The 19,389-nt window shown below is 31.6% G+C and overlaps 1 protein-coding gene and 1 long non-coding RNA gene across 2 annotated transcripts; both read right to left on the reverse strand.

Annotated features, from left to right (window-relative positions):
• Positions 1-10,720: 10,720 nt before the first annotated feature.
• On the reverse strand, positions 10,721-14,261 carry LOC120071773 (uncharacterized). Its single transcript, XR_016527789.1, has 2 exons — positions 13,944-14,261; positions 10,721-11,242 (listed from the first exon to the last, which is right to left on the reverse strand). It is a non-coding gene; the product is annotated as an uncharacterized LOC120071773 (long non-coding RNA).
• Positions 14,262-15,170: 909 nt separating this feature from the next.
• LOC120070624 (NADPH-dependent oxidoreductase 2-alkenal reductase-like) lies at positions 15,171-17,286 on the reverse strand. The gene is made up of 4 exons (XM_039022442.2): positions 16,890-17,286; positions 16,295-16,475; positions 15,869-16,118; positions 15,171-15,672 (listed from the first exon to the last, which is right to left on the reverse strand). The coding sequence occupies exons 1-4, from the start codon at positions 17,130-17,132 to the stop codon at positions 15,294-15,296; spliced, it is 1,053 nt and encodes a 350-aa protein (XP_038878370.2). The 5' UTR covers positions 17,133-17,286; the 3' UTR covers positions 15,171-15,293.
• Between the last annotated feature and the right edge of the window lie 2,103 nt (positions 17,287-19,389).

Genomic DNA, 19,389 nt, shown 5'->3' on the forward strand with positions numbered 1-19,389 from the left:
TTAATCTTTCCCTTGATCTTATTGTTAAGCATGTTGTAATTTTGTATTGTACCTGACCTGTAAGTTTCCGTTTCTTGATTGTAATTGTGTATGTTCAAATACGAATGGAATTTGAAACGATCATTCTACTGCTCATGGAAATCTTCATGTATGATTTCTTTCAAAATCCACTCAATCCCACTCAAAATTGATCGAGGTGAAGCTGTCAATTTAACGTGCAATCTGATTGCATGAAGAGAAAGAACAAAACCTGAGGTTTTTGAGTTGAGAGGATAAGCCATGAAGCTGATTTTGAAGTTCAAAGTCTTCAAAGATGAGTTTTTTTACTGAAACCCTCTTTTTCTTCATATGAACATGTTTAATATGATGCTAAAATTAATGGATTAGACTGTTTAATGATCCTGAATTCTTCCATTGACGGCTTGCTATATCCAACACAGTTGCCCCTTTGGAACATTTTCATTCCAATGCATGCCCTTTGGGCTATGAAATGCGCCAAGAATTTTCCAGAGGTGCATGATGGCTATTTCCTCTGAGTTTCTTGAACAGTATGTTGAAGTTTTCATAGCTGACTTCTCTGCTTTCATTGATTCTTATTCTACTTGCCTTAACAATTTGGAAATTTTCCTCGCTTGATGCGAGGAGATCAATCTAGTGCTCAACTAATAGAAGTGTCACTTTAAAGGCTTGTTTGGAGGTTGACAACGCCAAAATAGATGTGATTGCAAAATTATCAGTCCCTACAAATGTGAAAGTGTTGAGAAGCTTCTTAAGGCACGTAGAATTTTATAGGAGATTCGTCAAAGGATTTTCTCAAATTGCGCGACCTTTGAGCGTGTTGCTTAAGCAAAATAAGCCCTACGATTTTGATGCTAACTTTTAGCTAGCATTTGAAACCTTGAGATACGCTTTAACCACAACACCAGTATTGGTGGCTCCTGATTGGACACACCCCTTTGTTTTGATGTGCGATGCTAAAGATGTGGTAGTTTGTGCAATGTTGGAATAAAAGAAGGGAACTATTATCCATCCTATCTTCTATGTGTCCAAAACATTGAATGAGTCTCAAGAGAACTATACCACGATAGGAAAAGAAATGGTGGTAGTAGTATTTTCTATTGACAAATTCCGAGCCTACTTGGTTGGTTCATTTGCAAGAATTTACACTGGTCACTCTGCCATAAAATACCTGATGAAAAAGAAGAACTTGAAACCAAGGCTAATCCGTTGGGTGCTGCTGCTACAAGAGTTTGACTTAGAGATTAAGCATATGAAGGGAATTGAAAATTAGGTGGCTGACCACCTCTCCTGCTTAAAGAACAAAGAATTTCAGTTGGGTGTGACTGAAATCGAAAAGAAATTTCCAGATGAACAATTATTGAAAATCAAGGACTAGAAGCCTTGGTACGTTGATATTGTTAACTACTTAACCACCAAGGAATTCCCTGAGGATTTCAACGCCTAACAAAGGAAAAGGCTCACACACGATAGAAAATTTTATTTCTAGGATGAGTCATTTCTCTACAAACAAGGTCATGATCTTATTATGTGTCGGTGTATTTGAGAGGTAGAAATGCAATGCATACTTTTCTAGTGCCATGACTCTCCATATGGTGGCCACTTTGGAGGTCAAAGGAATGCTGCCAAAGTCCTTCAAAGCGATTACTTCTAGCCTACCTTGTTTAAACACACAAGAGATTATATGCTTAAATGTGATCGGTGCCAACACACAGGTAATATCTCAGCTCGAAATGAAATGCCCTTAAACAATATACTCGAGGTGGAACTTTTTTACTTATGGGGCATTGACTTTACGGGACCATTTTCCCCTTCCTGTGGCCAACAATACATCTTATTAGTAGGTGACTACGTATCCAAGTGGGTTGAAATGGTAGCCTGTGCCAAGAATGATGGGGTGACTGTCTTAAAATTTTTTACCTAGTATATCTTCACGCGTTTTGGAATGCCTAGGGTGTCGACCAAGTATATCTTACACATTTTATGAATTGCATTATTTCTAAATTGCTTGCTAAGTATAAAGCCAAGCACAAGGTAGCCACTGCCTACCACCCTCAAACAAACGGCCAAGCAGAAACCTCCAACAGGGAGATCAAGTGAATCCTGGAGAAAGTTTTCAACGTATCCAGGAAAGATTCGACACAGAGATTAGATGAAGCACTTTGAGCATATCGCACTGCATATAAAATGTCAATTGGAATGTTCCTATATGCCATTGTGTTCGGGAAAACCTGTCATCTACCGTTGTAGCTAGAACATAAAGCATTTTGGGCAGAAAAAAATATCAACTTGAATTTGGAAGCCGTGGGAGACGTTAGGGGATTACAACTAAATGAGTTAGTTGAGTGGAGGCTCAACACCTATTAAAACATGAAGATCTATAAATAGAAGGTAAAGCGTTGGCATGACCAATGCATGGGTAAGAAAATTCTATTTGTTGGATAAAAGGTCTTCCCTTTAATTTGCGTTTTCATTTATTTCCAGGAAAGTTGAAGTCTCGTTGGTTTGGAACTTTCATCATAAAACAAACCTTTCTTCATGGTGCGGTCAAACTGACTCGAGAAGACGGATAAAACCCCTTCAAAGTCAATGGACAAAGGATAAAACCCTACTTTGAAAGAGAAAGTGAGCGAAGCAAAACATCCATCGACTTGTGTGAGCCTATCTAGTGCTCGCGTAGGAGTCGTTCCTGCGTCAAAAACAGAGAACCACATTCCAGGGATGCTTCTTTTACTCTACTTTTTTTCTGCTTTCTTTAAATTTGCTTTCTTTAATTCTATAGTTTGTTATCTTGTTTGGTTTGAAGATTTTGTGATTTTTTAGAATGAATTACTTTAATTTTTCTTTCAAAAAGACAATCAGAATCACGACTAAAACTTAAGTACTGAGAACCAACGCATGGTTATACATTGGACTGAAACTAGTTGTTATATTGAGGGAATACACCACTCGAGTGGTGCACTACCCCATGCATATCTTCAGCTATGCATTTAATGTGTAGACTTGGGGGCACATGTGGAGTGACATGCATTGCTCCAACCTCTCTCTCTCTCCTCGAGTTTGTCTATTTAAACAAGCCCTCTCTCACTTCTTCTTCTTCTTTTTCCCTATGAGGTTTTTTTTCGTTCTCTTGTTGAATAAAAAAAAAAAGGAAAGTTTAGAGAGATAATTGGGTTTTTAGAACGAGGGTTTACAAAGAAGAATAGAGAGATTGATGTAAAGCTCTTGATCGACCATGACAGCGCACACAAAGAAAAAAAAAAGGAAAGAAAAGGGTTGTTCGATATTTACCGTTGGCACCTACGGCAACGATGAGGGAGTGAGAGGAAGGTGTGTCGTGGGTAAAGTAAAAAGTGAAAGTAAATTAAGATTTGGGTTGTGCAGCTAGATGGAAATAACAAGAAGAAATTAGGTTTTTAACTTTTTAAAACTCTCTCCCGACGTCATGTTGCGTTGGTATATGCCTAAGTTAATCTTGACGTTAAACTGCATCGAGATAAATCTAATTATGCATGAGGTAATGGCAACTTTTTTTGCAGGCCATTTTCCTCGCAAATTTGGCGCCAATTATCGTGATACAACTTGTGCATCGAGAAAAGTTTATTTTTGCCTACACACCTATTTTCCTTGGGATAAACACTGTTATCCTTGGATCGGGAAAAAAAGCATGGGGATATCTTGAAATGCTTGTAGAGAGAATTCAAATGAATTCATGTTTGTTTCTTAAGATAAAATGAGTTTTTTCTAGAGTGCTTAAGGTGTTATGAACAATTGTTTCCCACGTGGATCACTAACTTGTGAATGCACATTTCTAGTACAAAACTAAATTATGAAAACTACATTAGGTGAGACATTATGTATAAAAAAGATTTAAAAATTGGAGGAACAATTTGTTTTTGTTAGAAATGGACCTGAACATATAATCTCTCCAATACTATAATATTATCTACATTAAGCATAAAACCTTCATGACTTTTGTTTGTATGTCATTGGAGATAGTTGTCTCCCTTATAAATCCATGACCATTCTCTCATATAGTCAATGTAAGAGTTTGCTAGCATTTCTAATAGTTTGTGTCTTTTTTTTAAAAAAAAAAAATCACATATTCATATATTATTTGTGTGATTATTCAAATAACCACTTCTCTTCATATAGAGTTAGAAAAAATCCCTATACTACCATAGTATGAGTACTACTCTGATAATTGATTGTCACCTCAACATCTCTTAATAATTATGAGAAATTTTTCTAGAATTACGGTACTTGCATTTATTGATTATCACGTGATCAACATACTTTTAAAATAATATGTAGTCTACAAACATTAATAAAAACAAATTTCTAGTGTGAACAAATTAAATTAGGTGTATATCCCATCTACTACCAGAAAATTGACCTTTTTCGAAGGTCAAAACCTTCGAAAAAAATATGTAATAGACCTTCGATACATCTTTTTCAAAGGTTATCTCAACCTTTGAAAAGTGTCTGAATAGATCTTGTCGAAAAAACTCTTTCAAAGGTTTACTAACCTTCGAAAAATATTATTTTTCAAATGTCATATATCTTTGATAATTGTCAAATTATTTTTCGATAATTATCTATTATCAAGTGGTCTGTTTCAAAAGTTTTCATTATTTTTAAAGGCTTATCATGTTATTTTCAAAAATTTTAAACCTTCATAAAAACTTATTATCAACAATTGTATATCCTTTGAAAACTCTCTTACAAAACCTTTTAGCACATTTATAGACAAATCTCGGAAGATTGTTTTTACTATTCATCTATAGTACCATGAATTACAAAGTATAAAAATAGAATAGAAAAAATAGACAATGACATAAATGGAAGTAAACTTATATGTCATAAAAGTACACCAAAATACTATTGAATTTTTATAAAATCAAACTACAATTGATCAATTAGAAACAAATTTTTTATGCATCTCATCCATCATTTTCTGAAATCTATCCTCAAAACGATTTTCTAATTCGCTTATTTGATTCCTAAGTGCTTCTATCTCAACCTCTATTTATTGTTCAGATTCTTTTCTTTTTCGTCAAATTCTTGAAGCCATTGTTTAGACTCATTAAGGTGACACTCAAGATCACGTATAGTAGACGATGATCCAAACAACTTAGAAGGAATAACACTTACTCCATAACCACGAACACGTCCGTGTTTCTCTGGTCCAAATACTCGTACGAAAATCTCATCTTTGTTCATGTCAAGTGTACCGTCGATCACTTGAGAAGCATATGATTTCAGTTCTGACTACAAATACAAATTGACATATTAAAATTCAAAACTAACACATATAAATTCAAGTGTTTACAACAAACACATGTCATTTCATGAAAATCTATACATCATCTAGCAACATCAAGGTTTCCCATATCATTTATCATTGCAATATACTCTATCATTCAAATTAATACAACAATTTGCACTCAATTACAACAAAATAAACATTGATGGCTTAACATAATATATTAATTTTAACACAATTATTGGGGGTAATTGTGTTATATAATATAATTGGATACCATCATTCGATCCAATTTGTAGTGTTCTCCATTTCAATTTAAATGTTTTCTAAGTTACATGTTAAAAACAAGAAAAAGAAGAAGATCAACAAAGAATTTACTTACAAAGACTTAGAAAACGTACTAAAAGCTAATGTGTTCTATGCTCTTCTTTATCCCATCACAACAACAACTAAGTATGGTTAGATATTTCCAAATTCAAACTCAACATTTATACATTGCATAAATTCTATCCAAGTTCAAATCTAAACACACATTAAGGAAACTTTTTTAAATCAGTCATTTCTAGAACATAGCAACAAAGATAAATTAATGACCCTTACTCAAACTAACCAATAACACCATATCTATCTATTATTTTGTACTTACCATTTTCTCGTCTATAGTTTCATTCACAGCCAATTTATTATTGCTCAAGTGAGTTAGCTCCCAAATTTTAATTTGACTCGGTTCTTCATTAGTGACTCGAACCTATTTAAGTGAAAAATGTTATATATTAGATAATTTTACTAAATTAAAAGAAGCTTATGTAATTTTTTTTTATTTAATTACCACATTTTCAACTCTTTGTTCTATACTTTGTGAACCATATGTGTGATATACATTCAATTTAGAACGGTTCTTTTGGTTTCTTTCACACATCTCCTCTATTTCAAAAGTAGAGTATGAGCATCAATAAGAAATAAATCAATAAGCACAATTTTTTTTTTATGATATTCAGTTGACTTCCACAACTTTGAAAGATATTCTGCATCTTCTCTTGTAATTTCTGGTGGAATATTTGCTAAAACTTCTCCAACTGTAGCATATTTGTACAACCATTTTTCTTTAAACTCTCTCAAATTATTATAAGATCAATGAATTTGAAGCAATACCAAAGCCTCGTGACCTTCAACTTTAAATCGTTCCTGCAAAAAAAAGATGGTAGTTGTAATAATTATGTAGGAAGTAAATTAAAGGGAAAAAAACTATTATTTTTGCACATACCAATGTAAGCTCAAATAGTTTCCTTTTTGTTGTTGTATCAATATCTCTCCAACTTTTTACTTCAAAGGAGTAAAGTTGACTTGTCTAGCTAAGATAGTGCATTGGCTTTTAAAGATATCAGCATTATCTCCAACGGGTCATTGCTTCCTCCATGATACTTCAAATCTAATCCCATAAGTTAGTTTAACTAGTTTGAGATTACGTGTGGGACCACGTACTTTTCTTACTCTAAAAAAGATTCTAGAAGTAAAAAGAAAGAAAAGAAAGTAGGTTACAAATCAAACATAAATAATGTATACATTATAAAAAAACATGTTACCTCTATTAAGAACTTTTCATGACTAGTAGTTGATCCAATTTCTCCCGTAAACGATGATGAAACTTCTAAACCAACTTTTGCTTTAGATTTTGTTGAAGATTGTTGATCTTCAACTATTTGGTTAGATGTAGATGCAATCGTAGTATTTTGGTGACTATCTTTATTATTGTTGTTGAATCTGCTTCTTATTTTTTTCATCCTTTACACAAATAATGAACTTGTTGGAAAAAAAAAACTAGATAAATAACATAATAAAAATTGAGTATTATTTTAAGAAATAAGAGATATCATATATTATAAAGCTAAAAAGAGATTACCTAACATAAACGACAGAAAAAAAAAATTAAGAATTAAATTCCTCTATTTTTGTCTTCTTCTTCATCTTCTTCTTGACAATCTTCATCTATGATCAAAGGAATATTGTAATAATCTTTTGGATCAACTTTCAACACAAAATACTAAATCGGGTTTCTTCTATCTTCATGGTAAAAAAACTTGTTCAGATTAGCATGCTAATACATGGCTCATTTCTAGCCAATGTGTACATTATATTCACACTAGTTAGTCCATGATCATCTCTTCTAATTCCTTTACCGAGACTCTTGATATTCCATGATTTGCATTTAAACAAAACGACTTTGTTTCCACCCATATATTGCAATTCAATAATATCATGCAATACACCAAAGTACTCTTGATCATTAGTTCCTATCACTACTATCCCACTATTTTGTGTTTTTCTTAAATCATCACCATCCTTGATACGAAATCTAAATACATTAACAATGTATCATTTGTAGCATGTTACATCTTGTGATGGACCTCGAGATAAATCTAATAATTGTTTGTCAACTTTGTTGCTTCCATCAATATATAATTTAGTAACCTACACAGAAAATACTATCAAATATTAAAATGAATAGAAATTGTATAGATGAATAAATATGATAACTATTGTCTTTTCTCACATGATCTTCAAACCATTCCACAAACTCTTTATCATGCTTTCTTTGTGCATTTCTAAGGTCAAAATGTTGTAATCCTTGTATGTGCTCATTAAAAAAATTAAGAAGTTACTTTAGATTCTATTTAAAAATATTTAAAAAAGTTATCACTAAGAGAACTTTTACATACCTAATATATGTAAAGATATCATCACAGTTCTTTAAAATATAGAGATGAGCTTGTCTCCACTCTTGTATCGTTAGCCTTTTTGTTTGTTTGACTGGTCTCATAGGACGACCAATTGGTTTAAAGATAGACATTCCTTCATAAGGATTATGATCATTATATTCATTTCTTCTTTTATGGTTGAACTTAGTTTTTGTGGTGTGAAAATATCTAGTGCAGAACATTACTCATTCATTGTTGATATAACCTTCTACAATAGAACCTTCAGGATGAGTTCGATTGTGTACATAAACTTTTAACTTACTTAAATACCTTTCAAATGGGTACATTCACCTATATTGAACTGGTCCACCAACTCTAACCTCATTTGGTAAATGGATTAATAAATGCACCATTATATCAAAAGACGATGGAGGAAACATCATTTCCATTTTACAAAGAAGTTTTGTTATTTCAACTTCAAGAAGATTTATATCGTCCACTTTAACCACTTTTGAGCATAAGATCTTAAAAATCTGCTCAATTTAATCAATACATCACGAACTTTCTTTCTCATTAATCCTTGAAGTGCATATGGAAGCAAATATTCCATCATAATATGACAGTCATGACTTTGCTTTCCAACAGTAGAAGAGAATCCATTTAGAACTTTTAATTTCTTCAAATACTCACCAAATGCATGCCTCTCATCTAATGACAATGTATAACATGAAGCTGGTAAGTATAATTTGTTTTCTTCTTGTATTGGATGCAATTCCTTTCTTATATCCATTTTTTCAAATTAAGACAAGACTTCAAACTATCTTTAGTCTTCCCTTTAATATTCAACAATGTACTCATTACGTTTTCACAAACATTTTTTTCAATATGCGTGACATCTACATTGTGTCGCAATAATAAAGTGCTCCAATAAGGTAGCTCAAAGAGTATGCTTTTCTTAGCCAATCTTTAGAACGTTTTCTCTTATTCACACTCTTGCCAAATACATGTTCTCCAAATTGGTTCACTTTTTCAAGTATATCACTTCCAGACAAATTCTTAGGAGGTAGATTTTCTTCAATAAACCCATCAAACAACTCTAGTTGTAGTCCCATTCATGTTCTATTGGTAAGAAATGACGATGACCCATGTAGCACATCTTTCTACTATTTTTTAAATAAAGTGATCAAGTATCAAAATTACATGAAAGACAAGCTAAAGTACTTCTTGTAATCCAACCAGATAAGTTTCCATATGCTAGAAAATTATTAACAGTCCATAAGAATGCAGCATGTTAAAATTTTGTTTAGTGAAGTATCATAAGTTTCAACCCCTATATCCCATAAGAACTTCAGTTCATCAACTAATGGTTGTAAAAGGATGTCAATATCATTACTAGGGTCTTTGGGTCCCGGAATAAGTAATGATAACATGAAATATTAAATAAGGCTCTTTCATGTGGTAAATTATATGGGATAAGAATAATAGGTCATATTTCCACATGGATTAAATCCATCATTAGCCAATCCAAGTCGAACATTTTGAGGCTCTGAAGCAAATAAACTATATGATTCATCAAGTGTTTTGCAAGCAATAGTGTCAGCAGGATGCCTAAGAACTCCATCATCTACTCATCCATTCAAATGCCAAGTCATACTTGATGCAGTCTTTCTTGACATGTATAATCTTTTTAATCTTGGAGTTAAAAGGGAAAATATGGCAAAACTTTTTTGTGGAATCTTCTTCTTTCTATTTATTTCATTTGGCTTCCACCTAAATTCTCCACAAACTGAACAGCGTAGCATGCATGTATCTTCGAGTAATGAAGCCCTAAATCTTTAAGGATTTTCCTTATTTCATAGTAATTATTAGGTAGATTAATATCTTCTGAAAATGCATCTTTTAATAACAATGAATTATTACTCCAACTTCCAAAAGACTTTAAATGAAACAATTTCATAATGAAAGACAACTAAGAATATTTTTTACACCCAGGGTAAAGCTCTTTTTCTGCATCATTCAACAATCTATAAAACTTAGAAGCGTTCTAATTAGGTTTTCATCATAATCATGGTTATTTGATTCTCCTTTATCAATCCAGTTTGATCCTCTAGTATTTCAAAAACATCTTCACCATCAGTGTCATTATCCTTCATAAGTAAAACTTTCTTCACCGTGCATTGTCCATCTAGTGTAACTTGGAACTATTCCAAACATTAACAAATCTGCTTCAACATCATCTCGAGTCTTAAGTATTGCGTTATTGCATCTTTTACATAGACAAGATATTTGACTAAACGTTGCATGCATAAATGCAAAATCCAAAAAAAACTTCTAACTCCGTTTCTATATTCTTGCAATACTCGATTTTCAATTTGCATCCAACTTCTATCCATGTTATACATTTCTTTGTAAAGTAAAAGATTAACTGAACCAAATTAGTATTTGTCTAAAGGTATGTGCTCAAATGGTCCACTGATTGGTATTGTTCCACATAAGTCATTATTTGAAACATCTCTGAAACAAAGGATACACAATCTAATTAAATAAAGAAAGAGCATTACCTTTTTGCAAACTCAAAAACATACATTATCTCAGCTTAAGATATTGGATTTATCAGGTTGCTCCAAGTTGAGGGTGATTCATCCAAACATTATCTCAAGTATGAAAGAACTAGAAGAGTTAGATTTATGGGAGAGCTTCAAAGGATAGGGAGAAGAAGTCGTATCAAACAAGAACAAAATTGTCAAGAATGAAAATCTTTTGGAATTGAATTATCTACCACGTCTGTCCAATTTAAGGTTAAATAAAATATGTTAATTTATAGAGATATTGGAAACATAATATGCTTCAATAAGAAAAGAGGAAAACTAATAGATGTAGAATGAAGGAAGTTTCAAATACACACCTCACATGGTTGTTTGTTTTCATGTTTAATCATTGAACATGAAAACAAACAACCATCAACACCTAATCCACAACTCTTTATAATGGTGATTCTAAACTTTTATAATCATCCAATCTAACTTGTATCGTTTCTAGGTGAGTTGCATGTCAAGAAGCAGGATATCTTATAAGCTGAAATTTCTGCAAATAAATGCTTCAAAGGATTACATTAATAAATGATATTAACGTCATGTTCAGCTTCAGTAGGATAGAATTCTCCTAGCTTCTGAATTTGAGTAGTTACGGCACTTCCTCTTGACTTCAGTTGCTCTTTTTCTTTGCTGACAGCTGCCAGTCTAGATTGTTAACATTAAATTCCCTATAAACAGGAAAAGTACTATGAACATTTCAATTCTTTCATTGAATAATTGTATCATATCAGCTTTCAAAACTCAACTGCACAAGGGAGATCAACAGAATTAACACTTCTTTGAAATTCCATAGAGAAAAATAAAAGAATTACAGGTGCATACAAAATAAATAGTGAAATTCACAACTACATGAGCAAACTAATAGTGTTTGTATATCAAACCTGAGGCATTTAGACTATATTTCAAAGTCTTGAAGACAAAGCACAATCTCTTCTTTTCAATTGTTGCACATTATTTCAATTCTAAGATGTTTAAATATAATCAAAACTTTTAAACTCCAAATTGAAATCCAGCACATAAACCCTAATTGAATCCATCCATGGTTTATCCAAACCGGGAAAGAAATCGCTAATCTGAGATCAATTGCAAAGATGCGCGGAAATTATAACTCATTAGACTATAAACAATAATAGAACCAATCTTCAGAGATCAATCAAACAGAGCACAATCTTCACAATCATGAATCAATAATCAAGCAGATAATCAAAGGAGTCGCTATAAAACGATTTTCATTCAATTAATTCCAAAATATGTGACAAATGGAAGCGAAATCAACGATTCAAAACAGTTAGGCCACTTTTTACACAAGAAAACCCTAAACTGTATAAATCTAAGAGCTAGGGGTGTTCAAAAAACCCGATGACCCGAAAAAATCGATCAACCCAACCCAACACATACAGTTTGTGTTGGATTATCAACTATTTGGGTTGAGTTGGGTTCAAATAAATGAAAATTTTATGAGTTTATTTGGTTCATGGGTTTATCTAATATAAACCAGACCAACCTGAACCAACCCGAATTTATTATTAATTTTAAAATATATAATTTTTGTTACTTATAACACAATTATTTATACATATATTAGTTTTAATTTTATTTAATTTCAATATTTTTTTTAATAATTTATTCTTCAACAACTCTTAAAAATAGTTTTTTTTTGCACCTTGGAAAGAAAATTTTCACTATATAAATTAAAATTAAGTAGTTAATCTAAATTCAATATATGAAAATAATTAAATTATATTTTTACATATTTACGTTTTGCTTCTTTTTAGAACAAAATTTAAATAAATAATCCGCCAATCAACCGAAATATTTCATGGTTGGGTTGGGTTTATTTTTTAATGGGCTAACAAGAGAAACAACAAATTTTAAAGTTTCATTTGGAAAAATAGCAAAAGAGTTTCAAAATTATAAAAATAGCAAAACGAATTTATATAATAAAAAATACTAATTAGTAAATGGCAAAACTACCCTAAAACAACAAAATTAAATACAAATAAAAAGGTAGATACACTCCTTCAAAAACAATAGGAATACCACAAATATACCCTACCTAGACATTCTAGAACAACAAATAAATAGTATCTAAACATTCCCCCAATATGGTCCTTTATGCAAGAGAAGATGACGAGTAGTCCATGGGGTCATTAGAAACTTATGGATGTATACAACAATGGACTTCCTCCAAGGTGAGAAAGAGCAAAGTTGATCTAAACCTATGAAAAAGGTTTAACTCGTTGTAGAAGCATAGCAAAAACAACAAGATTGCAAAAGTGATTATTTGTTTGTCAAAAAGACAAATTAATGATATAATAATATAATAAGATGATAATAAAGGTAATTGAAAAATACAAAAAATGATCAAATATAAATGTTATATAGTTTATTAGATGATAATATGTATAAAATATTCTGTAAAATCCTAATTAAAATAAAAAAACTGTAATCCGAATTTAGAATAATAAAAAATGTATAAAATAATATAAAAACTAAAAAAGATGTATTTAAGTTAAAATCCAAATGGTGATAAACAAATTAAATATCGATTAATTTGGAATATTTTCGAAAATTGGTTAAATCAAATCAAAACAAATAGCCAATTTGAATCAATTAGGAGAGAAAAATGGAGAAGATATTAGTTTATTTTAAATCAATTCGTGTAGTAGTTATCAAAATCTAATTTTTATATTAAAAATAAAATTCAATTTCAAAAGAGGGAAAAAATTAGGAAAGAGATTGGTTTATTTTAAATCAAATCTTAATTGTAAAGTTATAACAAAAAACAGTAGATTGTTAAAGAAATCACAAGAAAATTGTGTAAGTAACAAAAGTTAGGGAAATGTAGAACAGTCCAACCGATTCTTGTACAATCAACACATAGACCATTTTTTTAGAAAGTGATATTTCTTTTCTCAAAACATTAAAACAACATATACAACTAATTTATTAAAAAGTGAGAAATATACCGCTAATTCATTAAAAATGTATGTATACAGTTATGAAAACAATATAGAAATTTGAATAAAATATATGGATAAAAGAAGTTTTAATAATATATGGATATTTCAAATATAAATTTGGTTGAAAAATCTTGATATTTTATTAAGGTGAGATAAATTCGAAAAGTTGTTAAATATAATCTAAAATAATAATAAAATATAGAGACAAAATTAGGAGTACAGTTGTCTTTGACAACCATCAACAATTATTCTATATATATACCTCGATTCTATTTTCTATTTTGAAATTTGTAGTTTCAAGAATTTAAAAAATTGTGGTTTTGCCATTTTTCAAAATGAAACCTCAAATTGCACCGTACACTCTAATTCCCCTTTTTAATAAGTGTTATTTGTTTTGGTAACTCACCGGGAAGAACAAGACGCACTGCCATTTGGATCCCTCGAGAGGTGATAGTCGGCTTCTTGTTGTAGCGAGCGAGCTTAGAGGATTCCTGAGCAAGTTTCTCGAAAATATCGCTGATGAAACTGGTCATAATTCCCCTGGCTTTGCTGGAGATTCCAGTATCAAGATGAACTTGCTTGAGAACTTTGAAGATGTAGATCTTGTAAGTCTCAATGCTCTTCTTGGCTCTCTTCTTTTTCTTATCGGACGCGTCTTTGGGAAGCTTCCTCTAATCATTAAATCTTAACACATATCTTTTCCAAGATTTTAAACGTCCTTTGATAAATATATATATATTCAAAGGCTTTAATAACCTCCAAATAAAGTAATATTTTTCACTGTTTTTTTAATACCTTCAATAAAAATGGTAGCCTATTTTTCAAAGTTCTTTAATAAATATATATTTTTATCAAAGGTGTTTATTACCTTTGATGAAGAGTAGACTTTTCTCAAAAGTTTTCTAAAACCTTTCATAAAAGGATAATTATATTTTTCAAAGGTTTCTAAAGTCCTTTGATAATTGTGTATCTCTTTTAAAGGTATTTAATAACCTTGGATAAAATTTTATATTTTTAAAGGTTTTTTAAGATCCTTCAGATAGTATCTTTTCCAAAGATTTATAATATCCTTTGATAAATGTATATCCACAAAAAGTACATATTTTTTAAAGGTTTTTTAAGATCTTTCAATAAAAGATAGTATCTTTTCCAAAGGTTTATAATATCCTTTGATAAATGTATATCATTTTCAAGTGTGTTTAAATAACCTTCATAAAAAGTAGATATTTATCAAAGGTTTTTTCAACACCTCCGATAAATATATATATCTTTTTCAAGGGTTTTTATTAACATTCGATAAAAGTATATATTTTTCAAAGGTTTTTTCAAAACCTCTAATAAACATATATCTTTTTCGAAGGTTTTTTATAATCTAATAAAAGATGGTTGAAATGAGTCAATTTTTTTGTAGTGATCTTATAAAGATTGGGAAGTCTAACAACATTAAATGATTTTTTTAGGACAAAGACTTGCAACAAGAAAATGTACTACTGTGGTCCTAGGGGAGCTACTAGCTTCAGTTCTTTAAATTCTTAATATAAACCTAGTGGTAGGTATTATGAAACTACTAGGAGTTGCCAATCTGATAAAGATTGTGGAATCTTTTTATTTCTAACATGGGATCCTCAACATCTTTGATCAAAGGCATATATTTTCGTTAAAATGGTGTCATTTGCTTAGAAATAAAACACACTCCAATAAAGAGTTTGGTTTTCTAAACTTGAAAACAAAGGAAAGTAATTCATAATTTCCAACACTAAGCAAGTTTGACAATCTTCTTCCCAATATTATTGCCATGGAAGAGTCCAATGAAAGCAGAGGGAATGTTGTGGAGACCCTCTGATATGTCTTCGACGGCCTTCATCTCACCAGAGCGAAGGTAACCGGCGGTCTTGGATTTAAAATCTTGGAAAACATTCAAATAATCGGAGACTAAAAAGCCTTGGATCTTGATTCTTTTGTACACAATATCCATCATGTTTATGGTACCTCCTTTTCCTTTTGTCGATTTTGTGTACTCTGAAATAACACCACACACTACCACTCTCCCAAATGGGTTCATATTTGCAATCACTGCCTCTAACATCTCGTCACCCACATTGTCGAAATAGATATCGATTCCATTTGGAAAGTACCTACAAAATAATTCTACTTTTATTAAGTACAGGTTAAGACAAATTTTTTTTGGACAACTATAAAGATAGGTACGACCTATGTAACACTCAAGTTTTTTTTTCTTAAAAGTAAGGTTAAACCCATTTGCATAATCTTTTTAGGTTTGATGGTTGTATGGTTGGTAATTCAATGAAAGAAAAATCAGATGTTTCCCACATGGGTAACGTTGATTTCAAGTCTTTTTGTTGGTTGTAGTTGAATGCTTCATCGAATCCAAGCTTCTCTTTTAGTAATGCCACCTTTTGATTAGAACCAGCAGAACCAACAACATAGCAACCTTGTAGCTTTGCAAATTGTCCAACTAAATTCCCAACAGAACCAGAAGCAGCAGATACAAACACATTGTCCCCTTCCTTAACGTTTCCGACATCAAATAAACCAGCATAGGCAGAGAGGCCACTCGTCCCTAATGATAGCACAAAAAGGGGGGGAAAATAATTATTTTAATTTCTCCATAATTTAATGCATTTTGTTGAGTCCATTACAATGTGATTGTCTGTGAAAAACTGTTTGTTAGATTGCGGCAATCCCACTGAATAATTTCTCACAATGATAAACAAGAGGAGTAAATTCAAAATTCACCTAAAATTCCGAGATAGTATGTCAATGGAAATTCCATGGTATCTAGCTTCATTAGAGCGCTTTCTCCAGCTTTAACGACGCTGTATTGAGCCCAATGTATAATCCCTTTAACAAAGTCACCCTTTTGAAATTCAGAGTCGTCTGAATCCATAACTTCTGCCACACCATGAACATCAATCACCTATTTCAAATAAACTCAAACCACCACCAAACATATAAATATCTCGAGCCTTGTAACTAATAAAAAAATCTATAGAACACCTTAGTCTAGTATTATATTAAACGGCAACGAAATTCAAAATCTGAAAGGGATTTTTTTAAAAAAAAAGGGGAAGAGGAACATGATGTGTAGTAGTGGTGACAACGGTTAAAGTATTGTTGACTTTCTTACTGAAATTTCAATTTTACAAATATATCCACATGACCAGATATATCTATAAATAAAAAAAATTATAAAAATTATTCCAGCCATAGATTTTATTATTAGTATATCTACTCATTTTGATATTGAAGATATGGATATGGTTCTAACATATCATCGTCAAATTCGGAATTTACGAATAGATCGACGGATATGGAAGCGGGAGAGAGTTACCTGTCCGGGAATGATATAAGGAGTGACAGATGAAACGGTGTGAGAAGGACTGTGGGTTTTCATACGGTTAATCTGATAAGGGTCAACGGAGACAAAGAGATTTTTAAGGACGATGTCGGCGGAACCGGGCTGGGCGGAGAGACGAAGAGGATGAGATTTGAGCTCGAAATCAGACTCAACCGGGAAGCCGTTGATGTGATGTTTTATTGTTATGAAGCTGTTGTTCTTCATTGCTTCTTCCATGTGTCCTTGAACTTGTTCACTTTTGAATAAGAACCAGAGAGAGATGGAGGTGAAATTCTTGGTTTGATTATTTTTGTGTATATTTGAGCAATTAATTTATAGCCATATAAATGCTTATCCTACCTATTCAAAAGGGTCCTACAAGAAAAAGGTCAGTTGAATATTACTGAAAGAGCAGAGTTATAATAAGTTAATACCAAAGTCGGTCCAAATATTATGAATAGAAAATATGCATCAAGAGTTATTAGGAGTGTTTCCATCCACCTCAAACACACGATAGGGAAAAAAAAGGAAAAATTAAAACGATATTATCCTTTTAAAAACTATTTAGGAAAATATTGTTGTTTTCAAACTAATGTAAAAATATATATATCTTTTTTTAAATAAGTCGAGGGTTGAAAGTTCGACCTAGATAGATCGAATTTTGAACCCTCGACCTTTCCACATTTGCACGTCGAACTTTGAACCCTCGATCTTGCTTGTCTGTTTAATTATAATTCCGGAGACCTTCCTTATAACACTCATAATTATTTGATGTGTTAAAAATAATTTTGTATTGGGAGAGAACGAAAGAGGGAAGATTTTGAGCGAGAGCGAGATTTTGAGAGAGAGCGGGGTTCTGAGAGAGAGCGAGATATTAGTATAAATTTCCCTTTTTTTTCTTTTTTTAATTATTACATATTAGTATAAATTTCCCTTTTTTTTCTTTTTTTAATTATTACACATTCCACCTTCTTCTTTCTTTCTTCCATTATTTTTTTTTAATTTTTCATTTTATAAAAATAATTTCTAAAAATATTTTATTATTATTTATAATTGAAAAAAAAACTCCATCAAAATCTTGGTACCAAATGTACAAAAGGAATCCAAGATCATTATCAATAATACAGTCTTATTTATAGACTTGCATGTGAAGGTTTTGAGTGTTGATTTGATTTATTATGTCCCCAAATTATTATCTAAAAATGTAAATTTGAATATTGAAGTTTTTTTTACCGAATTTTTTAGGTTTAGACTATCTGATGTTATTATTTATGTTAGTGATATTTAAAAGCTTCTATATCAAAATAATTACTATTCATAATATATAAAAAGAATAAATTTAAAAAAATAATATCTCATAAAAATAAAAAAAATGTAAATTAAATATCTCATTTATATAAAAATAATTACAAAAACCAATGTGTCCCAGAAGGCGGACGTCGTTGATTTCGAGCTGGTTGTCGTCGTTGACTTCGAACTTGAGGTTGCTCACTTGATATTGCTCTGGTACCTCTGCAGGCACTTCATAATATAAATATTCATTATGCTCTCCACGACCCTGACCATGTCCATGCACGTATGAAGGCGAAGGACCAACCTTTGAGTCATAATGTCCTAAACCAAATGCTGGCATCATCATCATCGAACTAACATAATCAGTTTGACTCTGCGTCTGCATCATAGGGGGCAACTCTTCCACATTATGTCAACCTCATCAAACTCATCCTCTTCCCGAACAGGTCCTCTATGTCTAGGACCTGGTGGAGGAATAATAGGTATATCGTACATATAATGAATTTCCTCCATATAGCTTTGGTTGTCACTACATATAGCAAGAACCTGGTTCGGATCATTCGCAACCTCACGGAGTCTACGGTTGTTCGATCTCTGTGAATTATAAAATAATTAGATAATATTTAAAATAAATTTAAATTAAAAATAATTAGATAATATTCATTTACCAGATGACCCACAGCTGCTCCCGGACGAGTGACGTAGTGCCTTGTGATATTATTATACCAATGAATATATTATGGAGTGACATCTGTGTCAAACTGTTCAAGAAAAACCCCCACTGCAATAAACCTTGCACGATAGTGCCATCGCACTACCAAATGTGCAACTTTTTCGGATCAATCTTCAGTTCTTAGGTCAATATCATGCAGTACAGGTTCAGTATTACAAGGCGATGGGACATTCTGCTGAAAATCGAATTGTCTCATCACTCTGTCAGAAAGATGCCATTCACATATGTGAAAACATATGAGGTGACTCATCGTCCGCCATATGTTTTGACCATTCGTACAAAAATTAGGCAAAGTATGTATAATAATTTTGTACGGCTCCCAAATAACCTGAAACACAAAATATTATATTAGAGAATATTAAAAACAAATACAATAAAAATGTGTATAAAATAATCAATTAGGTTTAGTGTAATGTACCTATTTAGGTTAAAGCATATCAAACATGTATCTATACTGGCTGACTACAT

The sequence above is a fragment of the Benincasa hispida genome, chromosome 2 (assembly GCF_027475165.1).
Source record: "Benincasa hispida cultivar pf3 chromosome 2, pf3_genome.v1.1, whole genome shotgun sequence".
NCBI classification, from domain to species: domain Eukaryota; kingdom Viridiplantae; phylum Streptophyta; class Magnoliopsida; order Cucurbitales; family Cucurbitaceae; genus Benincasa; species Benincasa hispida.

Bases quoted from the DNA above. Each gene is read 5' to 3' on its own strand.
- LOC120070624 (XM_039022442.2), bottom strand. From the start codon at position 17,132: ATGGAAGAAGCAATGAAGAACAACAGCTTCATAACAATAAAACATCAC. The intron at 16,476-16,889 runs GTAACTCTCTCC...TATTTGAAATAG, and splicing joins CTTATATCATTCCCGGACAG to GTGATTGATGTTCATGGTGT. The intron at 15,673-15,868 runs GTGGGAAACATC...ATTATTTTGTAG, and splicing joins TTGAAATCAACGTTACCCAT to GTACTTTCCAAATGGAATCG.